At 33.0% G+C, this 20,856-nt stretch overlaps 1 protein-coding gene across 4 annotated transcripts in view; it reads right to left on the reverse strand.

Annotated features, from left to right (window-relative positions):
* Positions 1 to 53: 53 nt before the first annotated feature.
* Positions 54 to 20,856, reverse strand: part of LOC148617409 (beta-1,4-mannosylglycolipid beta-1,3-N-acetylglucosaminyltransferase brn-like) — a 49,550-nt gene continuing 28,747 nt past the window's right edge. For 2 of the 4 annotated variants that reach the window (XM_088585003.1, XM_088585002.1), the window contains exons 2-4: positions 16,448 to 16,572; positions 1,508 to 1,569; positions 54 to 1,228 (exon numbers count right to left, since the gene is read on the reverse strand). In XM_088585003.1, coding sequence (XP_088441129.1) covers positions 114 to 1,166 — 1,053 coding nt within the window. In that variant the 5' untranslated portion in view covers positions 1,167 to 1,228; positions 1,508 to 1,569; positions 16,448 to 16,572 and the 3' untranslated portion in view covers positions 54 to 113. Of the gene's footprint in view, positions 1,229 to 1,507; positions 1,570 to 7,005; positions 7,852 to 16,447; positions 16,573 to 20,856 lie in introns of those variants that run through there. The other 2 variants (XM_088585005.1, XM_088585004.1) reach the window with 2 other exon arrangements.

The following is a 20,856-nucleotide window of genomic DNA, read 5'->3' on the forward strand; positions in this document are numbered from 1 at the left end:
TCTTGCTTAAGGATTGTGACTTGAGAAAATCATAAATAATAAAGTAAACACTATTACAATATAAGTAAAAATATAATGTGAAAAATGACTACACGTAATGCTTAACTTTAAACTTAAGACAATGTCATAATATCATTCACTTGAAGACGATAAATATCAGCAGTATTGTCATAGTGCCTACGTAGAAAGTTCTTCCAGTTCCTTATTAGATTGTCAGGGGACCCATAATCATGGGCAACTAAGCAATTGTTCAGATTGTCTTCCGCAAATATAAGTGAAAAACGATCATCATGAATCAAACTAATATGTAATATATATGCACTAATTCCTAGGAAAACATCATCCACATAGATGTACCTTATATAGGGGAATATATTCTTCATTATCATTGCAGTTTTCATAGATAGAAGAATCGCTCCACCACTTATGTACGGAGGATAATGCATAAATGGATAGTTTTCTTTAGTCATATACCACTGTGACTCAATATAACGGAATACTCTAGCATTCTCAACTCTATTTCCTGCAAACATATAATTATTAAGCGATCCGTTTACTTTCAGATATTCTGTTATACCATTTACATTCACAAAATAATCATCATCTACGAAAAGCAGGTGTTTAGTCCCGGGACACGAGCTAGTTGCCCAGTTAAAAGCCATGATGGTCTTGTAGGTGTTGTTGTGGTAGGCATCAATAAAATCTTCCTGCACTAAATCATGGTACCGTTCATACTCATTAGCAACAAAATTCTGAATAGTTGATGAATATCCAATCAGGAAAACAAGCCTAAGTGAGGTTATTGAAAAATTTCCCCAAGTTTTCCTGATCCCCATGCGATAGCTAAAGTGTGTCACGTCAGATTTCACCAATATAAGAAGATCCGGTCCTTTTATGTTGTTGGAACACACCTTATAGGGGTCAAAAATGTATTTGAATGGATGATTATTTACACGGTTTACGTTGTGAAATGTGTTTAACAATGTCTCATAAGAGTATTCGTCATATTCCGGAAGATCAATGATCTTATCGATTTCACTTTGTTTGCACTTGAAAAAGATGCTTAGAGTTGCCATCAAGATAATAAAGAATACAGCATACTTTGGACGTGGTATAATACGGCCCAGACAGTCATATGGTTTAATTGGTATACACAGATCTCTCATTGTGTCATCAGATTGTCAAAGTTAGATTTCTATACATATCAGAATATGCTCATCTAAAAGAACTACAAAATATAAAATACATCTTAAGACTCTGACAACGACAGTCATACAAAAAGCACAAAGCAAAACAAGAAATGACCCTTTCCCTAGTATCAAAATAAATATTGCTAGGATAAATTACGGAAATAACGCGGAGAACTGTAATAATGTGAAATTATCATGTATTTTGAAAACACATAACCATGTAAAAAATAATAAATAGAATAATAATAATAAATAAAAGTAATAAATAATAACTCAATATATTTTTTCGAAAAACATTTGCAACTAAAATTAATTACCTTTCATCGTTCTTTTTTAGTGATTTGGCAAGCAGGTGGCAATGTGGTTGCAGTACAAAAATCAATAAGAGAAAAGCAGGAATTAATATTTAATAGGCATTATTAACAAATTATAAATACGGTGTGTGCATTAAACGATTATGTGTCGTTTTAGGAATCAATAAGTATCGATTATTTTGCTAATCATTATGATTCTCGCAAACTTAATTTCTTAATGATTTTTCAATGTTTGGAAACTTGATATCCCTTAAAAAAGATAACCATAAATCAACTTATGTAAAAGTTATTTCATTTTCAGTCAGTCATTTTTCTTTTCGTGACAATGAAAAATTAATTTACTGAACTAAATAAGTGAGAAATCATTTAAGTTATGATAAATTTGCAACCGATGAGGGATCCTTGGAAAATACAATACCCTGAACACCAAACTTACACCTTGAAAAAAACACAAGGTGCACACAGACAAACGAACAGCAAGAATCCAAGCAACTCAAAATTAAGGATGCTCGGGTGCTCGGAAGAATTAGCAGATCCTTCCATCTAAAAAAATAAAGATGAAACCGTGCTCAGGTACTCGGAAGAATTAGAAGATCCTTCCTTCTACAAATGAGGGTGGAACAGTGTTCAAGTGTTCGGAAGGATTAGCAGTTTCTTCCTATATTGCAACCGAAGTGGCACCGTACTCATGCGCGGGTATGTTCAGGGGTTTTCTTGTACATCTGGTTGACGTCTGATCACGCACAAAATACGTGACTTTTTAAGTTGGGAGAATTTATTCCGGAAGTAACCAAAATCTTTGCAAATAAAACATAAGAATATTTTTAGTATTAAATGTAGTCCTTAGTTCTTTTAATCTATAAATTTAACGATTAAATAGACCCCAATTTTCATAAGAAACACAACATAACAAAATTGAGAGCATTTTTTTGTATCGATTTTGACGTCACAGAGAAGGTTGAAACGTCAGAGCACCTGTAGTAAACAAATGACATCATATTTGCATTTACCGAGACATTACACTTCAATCATCGCCGAATTCTGAAGTCATACATGTTACTAGTAAAACAACACTCCAAGTTTGGGTAAGTTGTATCTCTTTAAATTCTCTTTGTTTGTGTATAAGACGGTTTTAACTATGTGCGGGACCGGCTTCGCCGGTGTTCATTCATCACTGACCTACTAGGCTACTAACATAAATCGAACAACTGTCATCAGTTATGACCAGTTTCAAAAATCTTCATCTGCCGAAATGCGTATTGTACTGATAAATACATTACGACCCCATCGCAAATTTGTAAATTGATACTAGTACGTCTGTTTATACAATCTTCTTTTAAAGTTTTAATCAAAATTGTAAAGTACTTCTTTTGAACAAACACTATCTAAATTTCAAATCATTGTTTAAATGTTTTCCTTCCAATAGTTTTCAATGACATGTCAAATTCTTGTAATGTGTGTAATTATCTATATTCATTTCAACCCGTGTGGCCGTACGTGGTCTTTTAAATGACTGACCAGTAATTTGATTGCATGAAATATATGCTCATTTTAATTTTACTGTCTTTACAGAGATATTTCCCAGCTCCAATCTTCAAAACCATGGAAAACAAGGTAAACCTTACTTATGGTTGATGTTTCCATCACTTTGGTGACAGTATGGAATCTCGAGTATAGAATATTACCGAACTTAAACAGTTTTCAACTCAGAGTGACAAGAAATTTGACTTTTTTTGTGAATAAATATTTCCTATAATTTGGATTCAATTTTGATTTCAAGAACATAGTAAAGTTAACAGAAGGAAGCATTTACTTGCCATAATTCATGTGTACATTACACATGTACATTGACATTGGATGTATAAGTGAAATACAAGTAGTTATGTGTTCGATGGAAGGTGCATTAGAAAAAGTTTTGTGCTAAATTTTGTTTTAACTGCATTCCAATGACTGTATGGAGGTATTAATGGAATCATTTCCTATAGGACAGATACAGTGATCAATGTGATTAACATAACTTTCTATAATTGTGCCAACACTTAACATTGTTGTGTATACATAATTATTTTGAAAATAAAATGTAAAAAAAAATTTCGCAGGAGTCGAAATTCCTATGTTTTTGGAATTAAAAAAATTTATTCTGACTACGAAAACCGCCACAAGTCATCAACAGAGTCCCAGGTATACCAATTGTGATAATATTGAACGTAAATAACAAATAAGCTATTTTTTACTATAGAATAAATACTCTAGGGTGACTGGATAGACTACCCAAGTGTATTTCGTTCAGCATTTTTCTAATCGGCGTTGCGACGTCTATTTTGCCTTTTACAGACTGATTTGAAGTTTACACGATCGAAAAGTTCCGGGCTCACACGTCATCATGAAATTTTTGTCCACGTAAAGAAGAAATCACTGCACGTAAAGAAAAGAAAATGCACATAAAGTATTTAGAGATCGACATAACGTAAAGATGAAACGACCTCACTTTATAAGAAATCCACATAACGTAATCATAAAATGACAGAAGGTAAAGACAAAATTACAGAACGTAAAGACAAAACGACATAATGTAAAGATGTTTCTACATAACGTAAATACAAAATGACCACATGTAATTATAAAACCACAGCAAGTAATATAAAATTGACAACACATAAAAAAATGTGTATCTCATCAGACAGTTTAGGCGTTCCATAAGTGCGCTTGTTTTAATGTCGCCGCTATGTGAAAAATTATATGGTTTAGAAAATGCAAAACTGCAGTGGCATGCGCTAGGTCGATTTAGTTTATTTAAACTTCATTTTAAAGAGCATATTTCATTTTACCTGAAAACTGCTGCGGGAAGTTATCTATCGGTATTCATTGAAATACAAGGAAACGTATGGCAAGCCGTAGTGGACAAATATATCTCATATCTCATATTTTTCATTGAAAATATGACAACTTATGACATTTCTTCTTAACACACCCGCGTGTGCTCGGAAAGATTCGCAGTAATTTCGTGGCACCGTGCTCAAGTGCTCATAAGGATAAGCTATTCCTTCCCCCTACAACCGGGTTGGCACCGTTCTCAGGTGGTCGGTATAATTTGACGTTCTTTCCTTCTATAAGAGACGAATGCACCATGCACAGGTGCCCGAAAGGATAAGCAGTTCCTTCCATCTACAACCAATAGTGTCATTGTGCTGAGGCGCTTGGATATGGGCAAAACATACCGAAGCTTCAGCATTGGGATGATTCAAATATGTCGAAAAAAAATGGCCTAAATGTGAATGATGGAACAAAGACGATCTACATAAATACAATGTAGCGAACCGAGTAAAACAGATTACAACAACTAAAAAAAGGGAAACAAGAAGCATATTGTTGGTATTCCAGTGGGAACTAAATAAGCTCCTCTTATAGCCGATTTGTTTCTCTACTGCTATGAATCGCAGTTCATGGCTAAACTCTTTCAAGATCCTTCAAAACATAATCTGTTGCATGAATTCAATAATACTTTTAGATACCTTTATGATATTTTGGCCGTAAATAATCCTAACTTCAATAACTATGTTCCAAATGATGACTAAGTCTATCAATAATAGTACTCGTACATCTTTTCTTCATTTAGCTATTATACTAGAAAACAGAAACCTTCAAACTTAAATTTATGACAGATTAAGAGATTTTCCTTTTGTTAATTTCCCATTCTTAGATGGTGATATTCTTGAAGCACCCTTTTGTGGCATTTATATTTCACAACTGGTTTTGCTCATATTTGTAATGAAGTGTTACGTTTTAATGAACGCAACAAATTCCTTACAGAAACGTTTTTGCACCAGGGGTATCGACATCACAAACTTCTAAAACATTTACTTAGTTCTCTTACCGTTACAAAGCTTTGATACAAAATATGATAGCCCTTGCAGGTCTTTATTTAATAATGGCATTGCCCTCCCATTTTGTACGGAAATATATACATAAAGAACGTTCTTTCAAACAAAATAATATGGGTTTATCGACTGTGCTCAATAGATTTATTGGTAAAGAATACGATTTTCAAATTGTAGTCTGTATCTGGACCTTTTTTTTTACAAATAAAGATATGGGACCCCTAATTGCAGCCCTGCGTAATAAATAAATCATTTTTTAGGATTGCACTACATCGAATCTTGCCTTTTAAGACTTGATGTTACTATTCCAAATCAAGCCCACTATATTGTAGTGACAGATTATTTCTAATGCTGGTAGTTTTGATGGTATTGTTATTCTTTAATGTGGTCTGAGCTAGCATCAGTAACTGTGAGCGTTCTTTAAGTGGATATCTCATTTGTCTATATGGTTATGTTTAGGTACTCCATGAATTGAATTGGATGTATTATTGAATGAATTTCATGGTGTGTTTGTTTGTTTGTTGTTTCAACTCATGTTTAACCTCACATTAAAGGAAGATGGTTAATGCTTTATAAAACTAGTTTAACCCCACCGCAGATTGCATGCGGCTGTCCACGGTCAGAAGAGTTTGGTCATTAATGTGTCTTTGTGTCGTTATGCAACTTTTTAGTTTAATTTTGAAGAATTTTCATTGTTCAGTTACCGCGGATTGTAGTACTTTGTTATCAGTGTCTTCTAGAGCTTACTTAAGAGGTGAGTTGACACTTTTGGAGATCTCTGAAAGTATTTACTGTTTTGTATTTAGATTATACTCTGGTGCATTTGTTACGTTTCACCATATCCGTTTTTTTTCTATTCTACAATTAAACTGAGGTTGGAACAGTGCTTATACGCTAGGAAGGATAACAGTTCCTTTCCACTACAATCGGAGGTTGCTCAGGTGTTCGGAAAGATTAGCAGTTCCTCCCTTCTTAAACTTGTGTGACACCGTCCTCAGGTTCCTCGAAAGACAGTCTACAACCAGGGATGGCTACCTGCGCAGGTGCCCGGAAGGATTAGCAGTTCCATTCGTCTTGTATACAAATAGTTTTGGGGATATAATTTTTCCTATGTATTTGATTCTGATTCTAATGCTCCAGATGAGAGATTACTGCTTGCAAATTTGCAATATTTATATGATTTGTATTTTTGTTTTCATTTAAAACTGGGGATGGCACCGTGCTCAGGCGCTAGAAAAGAAGAATGTAGAATGTAGATCTAGCTTACAGACATGACATCAATGAAAATTCAAACATAATTATTCGAAAAGCACACTTCCGTATGATAAGTCAAGGTTACGGCCATAAAACCTTTGCAATGTCGACGATAATTCCATGGCAAGGAAAACCTGTTTTTTTAATATTGCAGACTAGGCATCTTTTATATCATTTGTATTTATAAGAAATGCCCAGAATATGAGCTGTTAGCTGTATTAGCGACAATTAAGCGATTTTGCTATGGCCACAAGTTACATACTGTGACCTGCTTAAATCCACAATATATACAAACGATTTTTACTACAGTTAGTAGTCACTTCATGGTTGCCAGTGTTGAGATATATAATACAATAACACAATACTTACCAAGGTGTTGAAATATAGTATCGCAGATATAAAACATTAAAATATTGTAAGTGGAATTTGTTTTCTAAAAATAGCCATTGATAATTCGTGAAACCGGATATCAGTTTGATATCAGGAAATATATCTCAAGCATCATTTTGCATGATTATCTTCCTCGTGACTTTAAAACATTGATAAAACACTTATTGTTTGTATTAATCAGGCATCATTTATAAAAGTTTATATTTTCAAAAATGCGTATTATATTGAGTGCAATAAATTATACAACGACCACGAATTATCTTACTATCAACCGTGACAAATGTTTTGAATATAAATACCTTTTGTATATATATTTACAATATGCAATACCAAAATACAATATGAAAATTCGTTATAGTCATGTTTATGTCAGAGATAATTCTTAAATTTTCTCATTTCTCTTGTGACATAAAATGGTTAACTTGAAATATTACTATTGGTCAATAATATGAATAATGCATTATTTTCGTACAAAAAATGGGCCATTGACCCATGTCTCCCTACATTTTTGGGTCATTTTGGCATTTTAGGGCAAATGACCCATGGCTCCCTCCCGAAGTAATCTCTGTATGTTAATAATTATGAGGGTAATATGTTACCCTATCCCCCATAATTTATAAACAAAAATGACAGTGTAGGTATTTTCAAACAAACATTTTAAAACTTATATTAAATGTAATAGTTTAGCCTCATATAAAATAGTACTGAAACAAAAAAAAAGATAAAGATTAACGCTTTTATTCATAGTAAACATAACATTAAACTTTTAAGATACAACTAATGGATTTATTTCAAGTGATTTCGAGCCAATACGGCAAAGAAACGTATCATTGATATGAAATTTGAAATAAATTATTTTTATTATTATGAGCCGTTTTAAAACAAAAATATTAATGATATCGTTTAAAAAAGATAACAGCAGAAAGCCATATGACATAACAATGGTTCGCGGGACGCAGCTTGATACGACCACAGAGGTTAAACCCTAAGTAGTTGCAGTTGGGGGCAAGTATGAACACACATTTATAATTGATACAGCTTTGAATTTTAATTGGGAAATTGACATTTGACACAGGGTACACATGTGAACAAAATTGAGCTTTTGGTCCCTATTTTCTGAAAAATAATTTAATCTAAAACCTCAATAATAAATTATTAACTTAATTTTCGGTATGGGATTTCGTAAGACAATTTAAAAGAGATCATTAACTTTGATTCAAATTATTGTCCTGACAAGTCGTGGCATTATGCTTGCTTTTTACCTCTTTTTGGCCCTTCGTTCATATACGTTTCAATTCACCACCCACAAAATTATTCCAAGCCTTTCTTTGGTGGTATGGTAGTTGTGATACAACTGCACAGATTAAGTTACCTATAGTCAAGTTATTGTCCAAACATTAGGACAATTTTTTTTCTGACCCATCCACTCATTCCTAACCGGTTCAGATCACAATACTCAAAATCAATTGGTGGTATAGATTGTTGTAGAATGCTATCACAGAAGTCCATTTACCTTACTGGTGGTTTACAGTTAAAAGTGAAAAAAACGTCTGTTTTTGGCCCCCTTATGGCCCATAATTCCAATTATCTGGCAGTCGTATAAAAAGACAATGACCCTAAAACTCTTTGTCAATTCGTGGTGACGGTGGGATAAAATCAAATGCATAATTATGGAGTCAGATCTTCCTTTTAAAATGTATAAATCGACAGTTCTACAGGAGTCGCATCCAATTTCTACAGCTTTTGAACGGAATTTCATGAAAACTTCAAAATGAAATGTTATAAGCAATCAATATTTCTTAATTACAAACCAAATAGCCAATTCCACAATAAAAACTAATGGTACACAAACGTTTGTACAGGTAACAATACTATCATAACGAGAGATACTTTGTATCACATGCAATATAAAACCAGACATTTCCCCTAACGGGACTTATATCCCGCAGCATGTTGAACCATGTACCTATGAGGGTCAATGTGGACACAAGATTCATACTGGACACATTTTTATGGGGGATAAACTAAGCACTTTTGACACACAATTTTGCTGTCATTTCTAAAACACCCAATCCGCAATCAGTACTAAGTTTTTGGACAACACAATGACAGAATACGACTACAAATGTAATCAAAACATGAATTCCTGATAGTATGCACATCTCCGTGGAGTTGTATTACATCCTACAAAGTTTCATAAAATCCTGCAAGCTGCTGAGAAAAAAAGTTTGGACAGACAGACGGACGGACAGGGTGAAAGTTATATATCCCCAAAATTTTGTTTGTGGGAGTGGGTTAAAAATTGAGACATTGCTATACATGTAGCTTTACATATAGTTATCCTATACTAGTATTTTATAAATAAAGTTTTAATTAAGTTAACCTGTTTAAATCTTTACTTCTTTTAATTTAGATTGTTTTCTATCGACCAGAATATTTGAATTCATTTAAAAATCTTGCTTCATCCACAATGCATTTCGAAATACAGTTGCGATCACTTCTAACCTCTCTTCGATTCTGTCAGCTTCGCTGTCATAGAACAGTTCTTAACTGTCAGAAACTATTCTGACCCGCGACACACATTGTTAGGATCTGTCAGGGCTTAGGACAAGCTCTGTCATAATCTGTCATGGGTCGTGACACTCTCTTATCAGGAACTGTTCTAGGTAGAACTAGGACGTGGATTAGAAGAGTAGATGACAGATCCTGGCAGATTTTAACAGTCACTAATAAGAAAATACTTGTCTGACCGAATTACATACAGTACATCTACGTGATTCAGAAAACAGAGGCGTAGCACCAGAATTCAAATTCGTATGACGGAAAGGAAGCCTTGCTATCTTTGAACTTTTTTTCAGTATTTGATAAGACTTTTATGTACGGTATGCACGGTATGCAGTACCAAAAAAATTATTGAAACAGCCTTACGTAGCCTTACCTGTCGTACCAGGTGCTACGCTCCAGCTGACTTCAAAGAATTTGGTCTGACATTTATGTGTCGTAGGCACAAGTAAGATACAGAGTACTTATATTGACAATTTTAAACATTTTATACAAAAATGTTAGACCTCAATGAAACTTAAAAGTGTTCATACTCATACATTTTGTAAGAATTTGACATTTTTGGAGAATTTGGACTGAATTATATGTGTCACAGCCACAGACATGATAGTGATGTGGAAAAAAATTAACATTTATATTACATTGACATACATTTGTCGCAGTCACACACTTGATAGTTATATTGCAAAATTCAACATTTTAGACCACCCTTATGGAAATTAAAAGTGCTTACATTCATACATTTTTTTCCAGGAATATGACATTTTAAAAGAATTTGGACTGAATTATATGTGTCACAGCCATTGACATGATAGTGATGTGAAAAAAAAAACATTTTAGTCATAAACTCTAGACCCTTATGGAATTTAAAAGTGCTCGCACTCATACATTTTGCAAGAATATGACATTTTTAAAGAATTTTGACTCAAACGTGTGTGTCGCAGCCACCCAGATGGTAGTTAAATGGAAAATTTTAGCATTAAATAGTCATTAATTTTGGACCTTTTGGAATTTAAAAGTGCTCGCACTCGAAGATTTTGCAAGAATATGATATTATTAAAGAATCTTGACTCAATTTTTTTGTGTCCCAGTCTCCCACTTAAAAAATATGTCAATTTTCAGAGTTTTTGAAATATATGTGAAGCAGTTACCAGTATGAAAGTAAAATTTACAATTTTTATATTTTATACAATAAATTTATACCCTTATGGAAATTAAAAGTGATCACATTCATACATTTTGCAACAATGTATGAATTTTAAGAATTTTGATTGTATAATATGTGTCACAGTTACTAGTATGATACTTACATTGACAATTTTTACATTTTAAACATTAATTTTATACTCTTATAAAATTTAAAAGTGCTCGCGCCCATACATTTTGCAAGAATATGACATTAAAAATTGATGTGTCGCAGCTCACCCACATGATAGTTATATGGAAAAAGTTAGCATTTTAGTCAATAACTTTAGACCCTTATGGAAATTAAAAGTTTTCGCACTCATACATTTTGCAATTTTTTTTTAGAAATTTGACAGAAATACAGGTGTCACAGTCACAAACATGAAACTAATAGTCACAATTTCTACATTAATTTAAGATTAGGTAAATAGGAAATGCTCACTCATATTTTTGCTAAAGAATGGCATTTTAAAGAATTTGGATCGAAATATATAGGTAGCAGTCACCGATTAAATGCTAAAAATGTCAATTCTAACATTTAATGAATGATTTGAGACCATAATGTACATGTAATTTAAAGGTACTTTCACTCAATAATTAGGGTTGGTCTAAAAACAGGACGAGAAAAAGAAGTCCGAGCATTTTCCGTTACATTTATAGCAATAACTTTAGTTTTACTCAGTGGAATTCATTTCATAAAATTATTTTTAAAGAAGAAAATAACTTGTAGTGATTTAATTTTTTTTGTTTTTGAAAATGTCAAATAATAATTTAAAAGCGAAAATCTTGAGAGGTCGAAACTTTTCTGACAAGAAAATGGCGATGGAAAGGGGGACATGTTGATGAATAACATTAATTATTGATAAAATGTGTCATGTCTGTCAAATAATGTTTACTTATTCTTAAAGCTTATACTAATAGGTACATTTTATTATGAAAATTGTTTCATTTTGAGTTGAAGTGGAAAAAAACAGACGGACTTATTCTGTTACGGGGTTTGTGACGCTTTTTTTTTGACAATGGTACGGTACCAAAACACCAAATACTTGAAAACTTTATGTCTGTCAAAAATCATTAATGTGTTCTCAAACCTTAAACTTTTCGCTATATTTTGGTGTAAATGTTTTTGAAATATTTGGTGTATATATTTGTGAAATATGTACAGAAATGAATTCAAAATTTTGACAGGACGAACTTTTTCTAACATGAATTTGGTATAGGATGTGGGAACGAACACAGTTATTTTTTTTCTATGTTGTAAATGTGTGTCATTTTTTACACATTCTTACAGCCCATATTAAACGTTATATTTTGATAAAAAAATATTTAATTTTGAGAAGGTTGAAGGGAAAAAAATCTGGACAGAACGGACTCCTTCTGTTATATGATTTGTGCATTTTTTTCGGGACATGGTAACAAAACAGAAATTTATTACTTTTTGCTATATTTTAATGTATACATGTAGATATATTTGAAATTAATTTAGAGATAAATCAAAAATCTTGACCGCACGAACTTTTTTTCGGGGTGAAACATCTTCATTTATAGACATAATTAGGCTTAGGACTGTCATATATCAATCGGAATTCCAGTTTGTCCTAGTAGAAATCATCCTCCCAAGTCAGGGTTTTGAGTCCACTCTCGCTCCCTCAAACTCCTGACATCACTCATTCATATTTAGCGGGTATCGTCCAGCCAATTCCGATTGGTTGCTTCTCCGAGTGAGAAACACCAATGAAAATCGATTTAACATAAAATGTCTGTGGAAAGGTAAACAATAATACGAGGTAATGGACGATCCGTTATAGTTGCAGAAAGTTTTATGATGTCACAATTGATAACTGTAGATTCTGTTTAGAGTCTTTACAGAAAAAAAAATGACGTTATGTGTAGCCAGTTTGTAAGTTATATCGAAGAGTTACTATTACGAGTGATTTGATTGGATTTTGGATCCGGGTTAAAATTAAGTAAGTCACTAGATAGCTCTGGACGATACCCGCTAAATATGAATGAGTGATGTCAGGGGGTTGAGGGAGCGAGGGTGAACTCAAAACCCTGACTTGGGAGGATGAGTAGAAATTGGAATTCTGATTTGTACTGGTTTAAATCCATTTTCTACTAGGACAAATTGAGATATTCCGATTTGCCCCAGGAGGATTCCGGATCGTCCTGACTTAAAGGTTACAGACCACCAATTCAACCAATGAGCATTTGGAACGTACGCTAAAATAGTCTTACGCAGAAATTACCCCTGTTCCTCATAGTGCTGTGAAAAAAGTTCTCATCTTATTTAAAAAATTTAAACAGTTTCTGAAATGAAAAACATTTCTGTACATTTTATAGATGCATTTTGCTTCTTGTGATGTGAAGCCTAATATCCATGATGATTTCTAAATATACCCCTATCTTGTGAAAACACTGGGATTTCCCATGCTATTTATAGACACTTCACTTCCGGTGACCAGTACTGCACTGCAAGTCTGCTAACCCCACATGCCATTCTGAGGATTGTGAGCTGACATATGTAGAATCATGCTGATATATAGTCCTCTGCAGGTTAAAGTTAAGGTAAAGTCCAGAGAAGCCATTGAATATTGTGAAATTTGCATAGAAACGAATGGGAAGTGGAATTAGTGGTATCTAGCCTAAATGAGTGTACATTTATTAAAAAGTTATAACACATGTAAATAAAAAAAAAAAACTGAAAGTGTGTTGGTGTTATATAATGATAAAATAATTGTCTTATCATCTTTTATTCAAAAAAAGTAGTAGTAAAATTCTAGATATTAAAGTTGTCAGCGATTCTAATTCTGTTTATAAAATATTTTCAAAAGATGGTATTTTGAAAAAAAACTACTACTCTGAAAATGATATTGTGGATTTAAGGATAGTATGTTTTCCCGCGGATTAAATGCTGTTAATCAAACCGAACTTGCAGAAATATCTCAGAAACAGAATCTTACTAAGTGTTGCAATAAGAAAAGTGCTCCTTAAGAAAATTTGAAAATTGTTCAAAATATTAAAAAAGTTGTGTTTTTATTGTTTTAACTTGATCACATAATGTAGCTCGATTGAATAAAATATTATTAAATGTAGTTTGAATTCAGTGTTCAAACAAATTGCATAGTTTAAAATGCCAGGACAATCCAGAATTTCTAGAGCGATTTTAGATTCTAGGATCCGGAATCCCCCTAGTACAAATCAGGATATCTCAACATGCCCTAGTAGAAATTGGAATTCTGATTTGTACTGGATTTAAACCAGTGCAAATCAGAATTCCAATTTCTACTAGGACAAATTGGAATTCCGATTTGCCCTATGAAGATTTCGGATCCTCCTGGATTCCAATTTGCCCAGTAACATATATGTATATTATGAAAAATTAATTTGTCGCCAAAGAATATTCTCGGATTCTTTTTCGTATTTAAGTCTATATTTATACCCCACTGGGTCAAAAAGCGAAGATTTTTGTGACTCAGTTATTTGAGCGTCTAAGCCTTCCTGGGATAGCATGTGTAAGCAAACTAAACAAAATGAGGTATTATCATGTAGCTCACTGTTTTAACTTTACAATGGTAACAAACATACTGCGGTAACACTTAGGTTCCTGGGGTAAAATGAAAAAAATATACACCTAGCCCACTGAAAAATCGCTTAAATTGACATATTTTTCTATGTTCAATCCCCCAGAATATATATGCTTCAGTAAAAATTGGCTTATTTGGTATTTTCTGTCTAGGATTATTTTTTTTATCACGATTTATACTTCTGGGGTTCTTTCGATGAATTTTGGCGATTTTCGTAGTCAGAATTTATAAAAAAAAAATGCAAAAATGGGATTTTCGATTTGTTCCTTAAAAGTCATATAAATTTGTCTCTACAAGTTATTGCTAAACTAAAACGTCTCAAATTTGGTATCATACGATAGATAATTTAATTGTCTACATAAATAAACCACAAAAAAAAAAGAAAGAAGAAGGAATTTCCAAAAAATGTTAAAAATATTACCCCTTCGCCAAGAAAACTGATCTCAGTATCAAACAGAATTCTCACTCACAGCATACTGACACTGTAGAACTCATATTTTAGGCATTTATACTTAAGATAATGATGTACCCAATACATCTGATCAATTTAGGCGCTTAGCTGTATCTTTTGGGGTGACAATTACTATAAAATCGTAAAAAGGGGAATTTTCAGAATTTCAGAACTTCTTTTTCACTCGTTATTGTTATATTTTTTTAGAATATCGTAATTCAAACAAGCTTTTGTGTGATACGTTACATTAATATAGTGTTTTAGCTTTTAAATGAGCCGATGTTAAATTATCGAATATAAATGCCGTACCCATGTTAAAATGAGTACAAATCTACCTCCTCCAAATGACAACAACAAGCATCTAATGTAACACAAAAAAATATCAAATATAAATATACCTGTATTCTGGAGCAAAAGGATCATTTATTTGGCGCAATCTAACTACGAAAATCGAAAAGTAAATCCGCGCAAAAGGAAAACACCCACACTTTCACACCTTGTTTATCTAATTTATAATTAATCATGCAGGTAAATGGGTTTTGGATCAATTTGATGGATTCTATGACCCGTACTATGGTATAACATTTTTCAGAGAGCTATAATGCTGTCTTGAAACATGAGAATTAATGACAGGAACTGCCTGTTGATATGCTTGTTCTCTGTTTCCACTTCTTTTTTTTTATAAAACTTTGAAAACTATGAGATTCTAGAGGCTTGTCTGGCACAGGTAAGTACATGTATCACTTCAAGAGCAGCTATTTCGAGTGACGAATAAATTATTCCTAAAAGTCTTAATGCAACTTCTGACATAATAGAATACATAAAAAGCGGAGCATGAGTTGGGAGATGAAAAATTGCATGAAAGGTTGAGGAAAATTGTCAGACACATCGCACGTACAGGAAAAAGTTCTCTCTCTTCCCAGAACTTATCAACACCCTACAGCAGTAAGTAGTCAACATGCTTGCATGTACACACTCAGGGCGCCTTTATTGTTCAAGTTAGAAGTAGTAAGTATTGTGTCAGAGAGATCAGAGGATTACGTCAATGTCCATCTACCTTACTAAAGGTCCATTGGCAGACTATTCACATGTTAAAATAGATAACTTAGTACTTGGATATATTCAGGAATTGCACAAACTGCATTTGTAAAGTAATAGATTAAATAAAATAGATAAAAGTATCCATGTGAATGGCTTGCTAATGGACTTATCACCAATCTGTATTCCTTTATTAATTATGATGTTCTTAAATGTATTTTCAATCTTGCAATTGGAGCGGATATGTAGAGGCATAGGGCTTGAACCTGTGGAAAAAAAGAACCGTTGTCAATCTTCGACTACTAGCAAACGAATACCAATTTGTTCTCAGCATATAGAGAACAGATAATGAAATATTTATATATCAAGAAAAAAGTTACACTTTAATTTAGAGACAAGCGAGGAAGATGACACTCTGAATGAAACACGTACGTGTATAGATGTCAATCCAGAATTATTACAAGCTTTCCCAGAAAAACGCAGACAGACAATGAACATAACTTACCTAAAAAGGAAACTCGATTTTAACGCAAAACATATCCAGGCAGACATTTTAACACAAAACATATCCAGACAGACATGCTAACACAAAACATACCTTGAGTATTATTCATTATGTCAGACGTCATGAATAATGCCCGTCCTGTTATTCCCGGCCTGTATTTAGATTAACTCCAAAAATTGAACTTGAACTTGATGAAAATTACCAGGGACTTTATAGAACTACAAATACAAATATTCTTTCGTTGAAACACATTCACAATAAATGGTTATGACACAATACACAAATCCAAACATACAGGAAATGACAGTTCTAATAATGACCATATTGAAAAACTGGAGCGGGTGTGCCTTAAACTAATACTTTATTTAATTGACAATGCTAAACATTTATTTATATATTCAACCAAGGCTTTTAGAACAATCAAACAATTACTGTTTAATATTTAAGATATATCATTTCCTGTTATTGAGGAGAAACTTTTGTCTTTGTTTTTTTTTATTTTGTTGATGACAACTTGTCTATAAGCATTATAGGCTGGGCTGTGTATGAAAAATGCACTTCATCTTCAATTTGCGAAGTATGCAATAAGTGCAAATGCGGTTACTTTATATTTAATATACACTCCCTGAAATTACCAAACATCTGAAAGTTGTCGGTTGCCGTTTTACACTTAGAACAGAATCATAGACCTGTAATCAAATAAAAAAAATAATTGCAGGTATATGACAGAATGTATCAAATTATACATGTACATGTAAAGAAAGATACTTTTTGAACGACGAGTGGCTGGGCCATGAGCGCCAAATGTTGGAAAATGAACCAAGATCGAGTGATTGTGGGATGATGATCACGATGACCTCTATATAATTGGAAATTTTAATCATTCAATGAAAATTTTGAAATCAAGATTTTCTTTCTAATCGGACCTGCTATTTTACATTACTTCACATAGTTTCCATTATTAATTGCGGACTTCCAGTTCTAAATTACGTCACACACAAGAGATACATGTAGATTTAGTGACAGTTTAGAACAGCTATTCGCATTTCTTTGTCATGACCCAGGACAGTTTCTGTCGGGAACTGTCAGGGAATGGGGCAAAATGTGTCCTGATCCAGGACAGCCTCTGTCGGGATCTGTCAGGGTTTCTATCTGCTGTCGTAGAACAGTTTTCCTGACAGATTCTGCCAGAATTTAAGAGAGGTTAGAAGTGATCGCAACTGTATCTTTTGTACTCTCCAATATATGGAATCTCAAAATGGTTTAGATAATATACTTTTTGACTATGAAATTTTAAATGACTATGTCTAAAAGTCTGATTTAGGCGTCGATCGTGGATATGACGACAACATTTAAAATACAAAACAGTTATCTTTCGTCTGCCCCGGACATGATATTTTGTGAGGAACTTCGCGAGTGTTTCTAGAAAAGCATATGACGCTTACCCAACCGGTTCACATGTAGCTCATATACGTTTGTTTCGTTGTACGTGTTATTTTGATTCTTTCATTTTCTTTGATGTGTGTGTCTTCATTCCCTGCCATGTTGTTGTCATTGAATTATATTCTTTTAATTACTATTCGAATCCTGGTAATATGAAATAACCAAAATTACACACACAACGAAACTAAAATAGTTGTCCTTTAAGAGTAATCAAGGGAAACAAGGTTCTAGCAGAAATCCAAAGAATCCAGGGACAAAGACCAGACAGGGAAAACACACACACACACAAAGCATAAAATATCCAAAATGATACATACAAAGCAACAAAAGTAAATGAGCAACTCTTAACACAATTTTAAATTGCATAATTTAATATTCTAAGCTGAAGATAACATTTCTATTTTCTTAAGAATGTTCTGTTTTATTTGTAGTTGTGATGATAGCTAGTAACCATGAATATATAAAGTGTAGTATAATTAAAACGGAAATGTTTACACAACTCACGTTTTCTTTTGTATGTTAAAAAGCGCCATGACAATTGCTGAATTGAATTTAAGTGTAAAGTGGCATAAAACTTTGAAAAATTGAAAGAAAGCACAACCCGCACTTACAAGAATAAAAGCAATATGTTCAGTGTTTTAAATTTAATTTCAGGTAAAATATCAAGCATCCTTGTATGACCTTACTATCTAAATGTTACTGTTAGAACTTGTTTGTGGAAGTTTTGGAAGATTTATTGGTAATTAAGCTTAACTTTCTTACAAGGTTATATAGTACAGTTTATTGCTTTCTTGGTTCCATAAAATCATTTTCAAATAATGTTCACAAACATTGGCACGTTTGGGGCAGTGCTTCATTATACTTGAATTGTAGTTACTTATAAATATCGAAAAATGTAAAAAGATAATCTGAGGAAATCTGGCTTAACTCACAAATGATCATTTACTTTAAAAAGAGAAGTAACTATCTTCAATTCAAATTAAAATGCTTCGTCAATAATTATCCCGGTGTTGGATAGCCTATTTCATCTCACAGTATCACAAAATAACTTGTAACAGATGATGTTAAATATCATCATCATTATAGATCTTGATACAAAATCTAATAATAAAAGTGTTACGAAAGACAAGTAGATTTAAGTTTTTTTTTAAATAAAAATGCTAAACATACGAAAACATATAAAAATGATATGTAAAAAGGCCTTAAAGGCCTTCCCTTCAACCCTCCACAATTTTTTTTTCATATTGAAGAAAGAGATCTAGAAAGTAACCTATACAAATTACTTAAAGCAACTTTCTGTGGTACAGAAATGAAAGCTCAGTATATTATATGTTCAGTTAACGGACATAACTTTAAGACAACGAAAGTTTAACGAACAAACTTTATAGAAAAGACAGCGTGTAAAACGATCTCCTTAAATCCTCTTAACTGTCTCGTCATTTGCATTTGTCAAGAGTTTTGTTTAATGTTTGTACATAAAATGTCAACTTTCGGAACGACCTGCATCGATCTCTCACGAATAACACTGAATAAAAACAACATTTTCACCATCTATAAAATGATATATTTTTATTATGACCAAAAGATACAGTAAATGTATCCGTCTCAGGGCCGGATCCAGACACTTTGAAAAGGAGGGGTGCCAATCGAGGTTCCTCAGAAAAAGGAAGGATGCTAGGACATTACATATACATGTATTTGCCATTTTTATGGTGTCAATTTTACACATGAAAATGAAAAATTTTCCAATAAAAAGGGTGATGCCAACCCCCTATACACCCCTCTGGATCCGCCAATGTGTCTTAGGTTAACGTAAGCAAGTGTTATTTGCATAGAGTGGCGGGGTTAAGTTCTAAGTGTTACTGAAACTTTGAAATAGCGAAAATACCTTCTGTGCAAGAGATTGGAGACGAAGGTTGAGCCATGTGATAAATACAGAATATCACATGCCTAAATCTGTATCACATGCTATATCAACCATTCTATATATAGGTCGAGAGTTGATATGGCATGATATATGGATCTCATTATATCATTTTCACTAAAATTCAAGTATTTTCTGGTCATTTCATTCAGGTTACTCCTTGAAACATGTACATTTTGTACAAATACAGGCATATAGAAATTTGCAAAAAATTATTGGTACTTTTGTATTTCATAGCAAAAAAGAACGACACTGGTACTTTTTTTTAAGTAGCTCTTAAACAGATTTTGTAATTATTATATTTGATGTATTTCTGAGTTCGGTTGTTATGAAGGGTTACAACAAAATTACAAAACTCTAGGCAATAGTCATCCTCAGTTCTTCATGTGGTCGACAGTTCAAGTTAGGGCACCAAAGAAAGTTTAAAATTATTATTCTTAATTTCCATGGTAAATCCAATTAATGTCTTTGAAATTGGTGATGTCAGTTAAAAATTTTCTCAGAAGTTACAAAGCTTTCAAGCAGAAATAAAAAGATAACCTAAGCTGAACTTAGCTGAATAGATATTAAAAAAATACATCCACTATAAACGACCCTGTTGTCTACGGAAGCCCATTAGTGCCAGGTGTTCACTTATTTTTCAGTCGCTATAACGACTTAGTATCTCGTTATAACGACATAGCTCACTCGTTTAACGACTTAGTTTCTCGTTTAAAAGACATAGCGAACAACGCCAGTTATGTCATCATAACGAGATACTAAGTCGTTTAAACGAGCGAGATGCTTAGTCGTTTAAACGAGTTAGCTATGTCGTTATAACGAGATACTTAGTCGTTTAAACGAGATACGGAATCGTTTAAACGAGTTAGCTATGTCGTTATAACGAGATACTTAGTCGTTTAAACGGGTAATCTATTTGTTTAAACGGGTAATCTATTCGTTTAAACGAGATACGGAGTCGTTTAAACGAGTTAGCTATGTCGTTTAAACGAGATACGGAGTCGTTTAAACGAGTTAGCTATGTCGTTAAAACGTGATAGTAAGTCGTTCAAACGAGATGTTAAGTCGTTTAAACGAGTTAGCAATGTCGTTTAAACGAGATACTAAGTTGTTTAAACGGGTTAGCTATGTCGTT

The sequence above is a fragment of the Perna viridis genome, chromosome 5 (genome assembly GCF_037379345.1).
Source record: "Perna viridis isolate PV_CMFRI_1.1 ecotype Kerala chromosome 5, ASM3737934v1, whole genome shotgun sequence".
Classification (NCBI taxonomy): domain Eukaryota; kingdom Metazoa; phylum Mollusca; class Bivalvia; order Mytilida; family Mytilidae; genus Perna; species Perna viridis.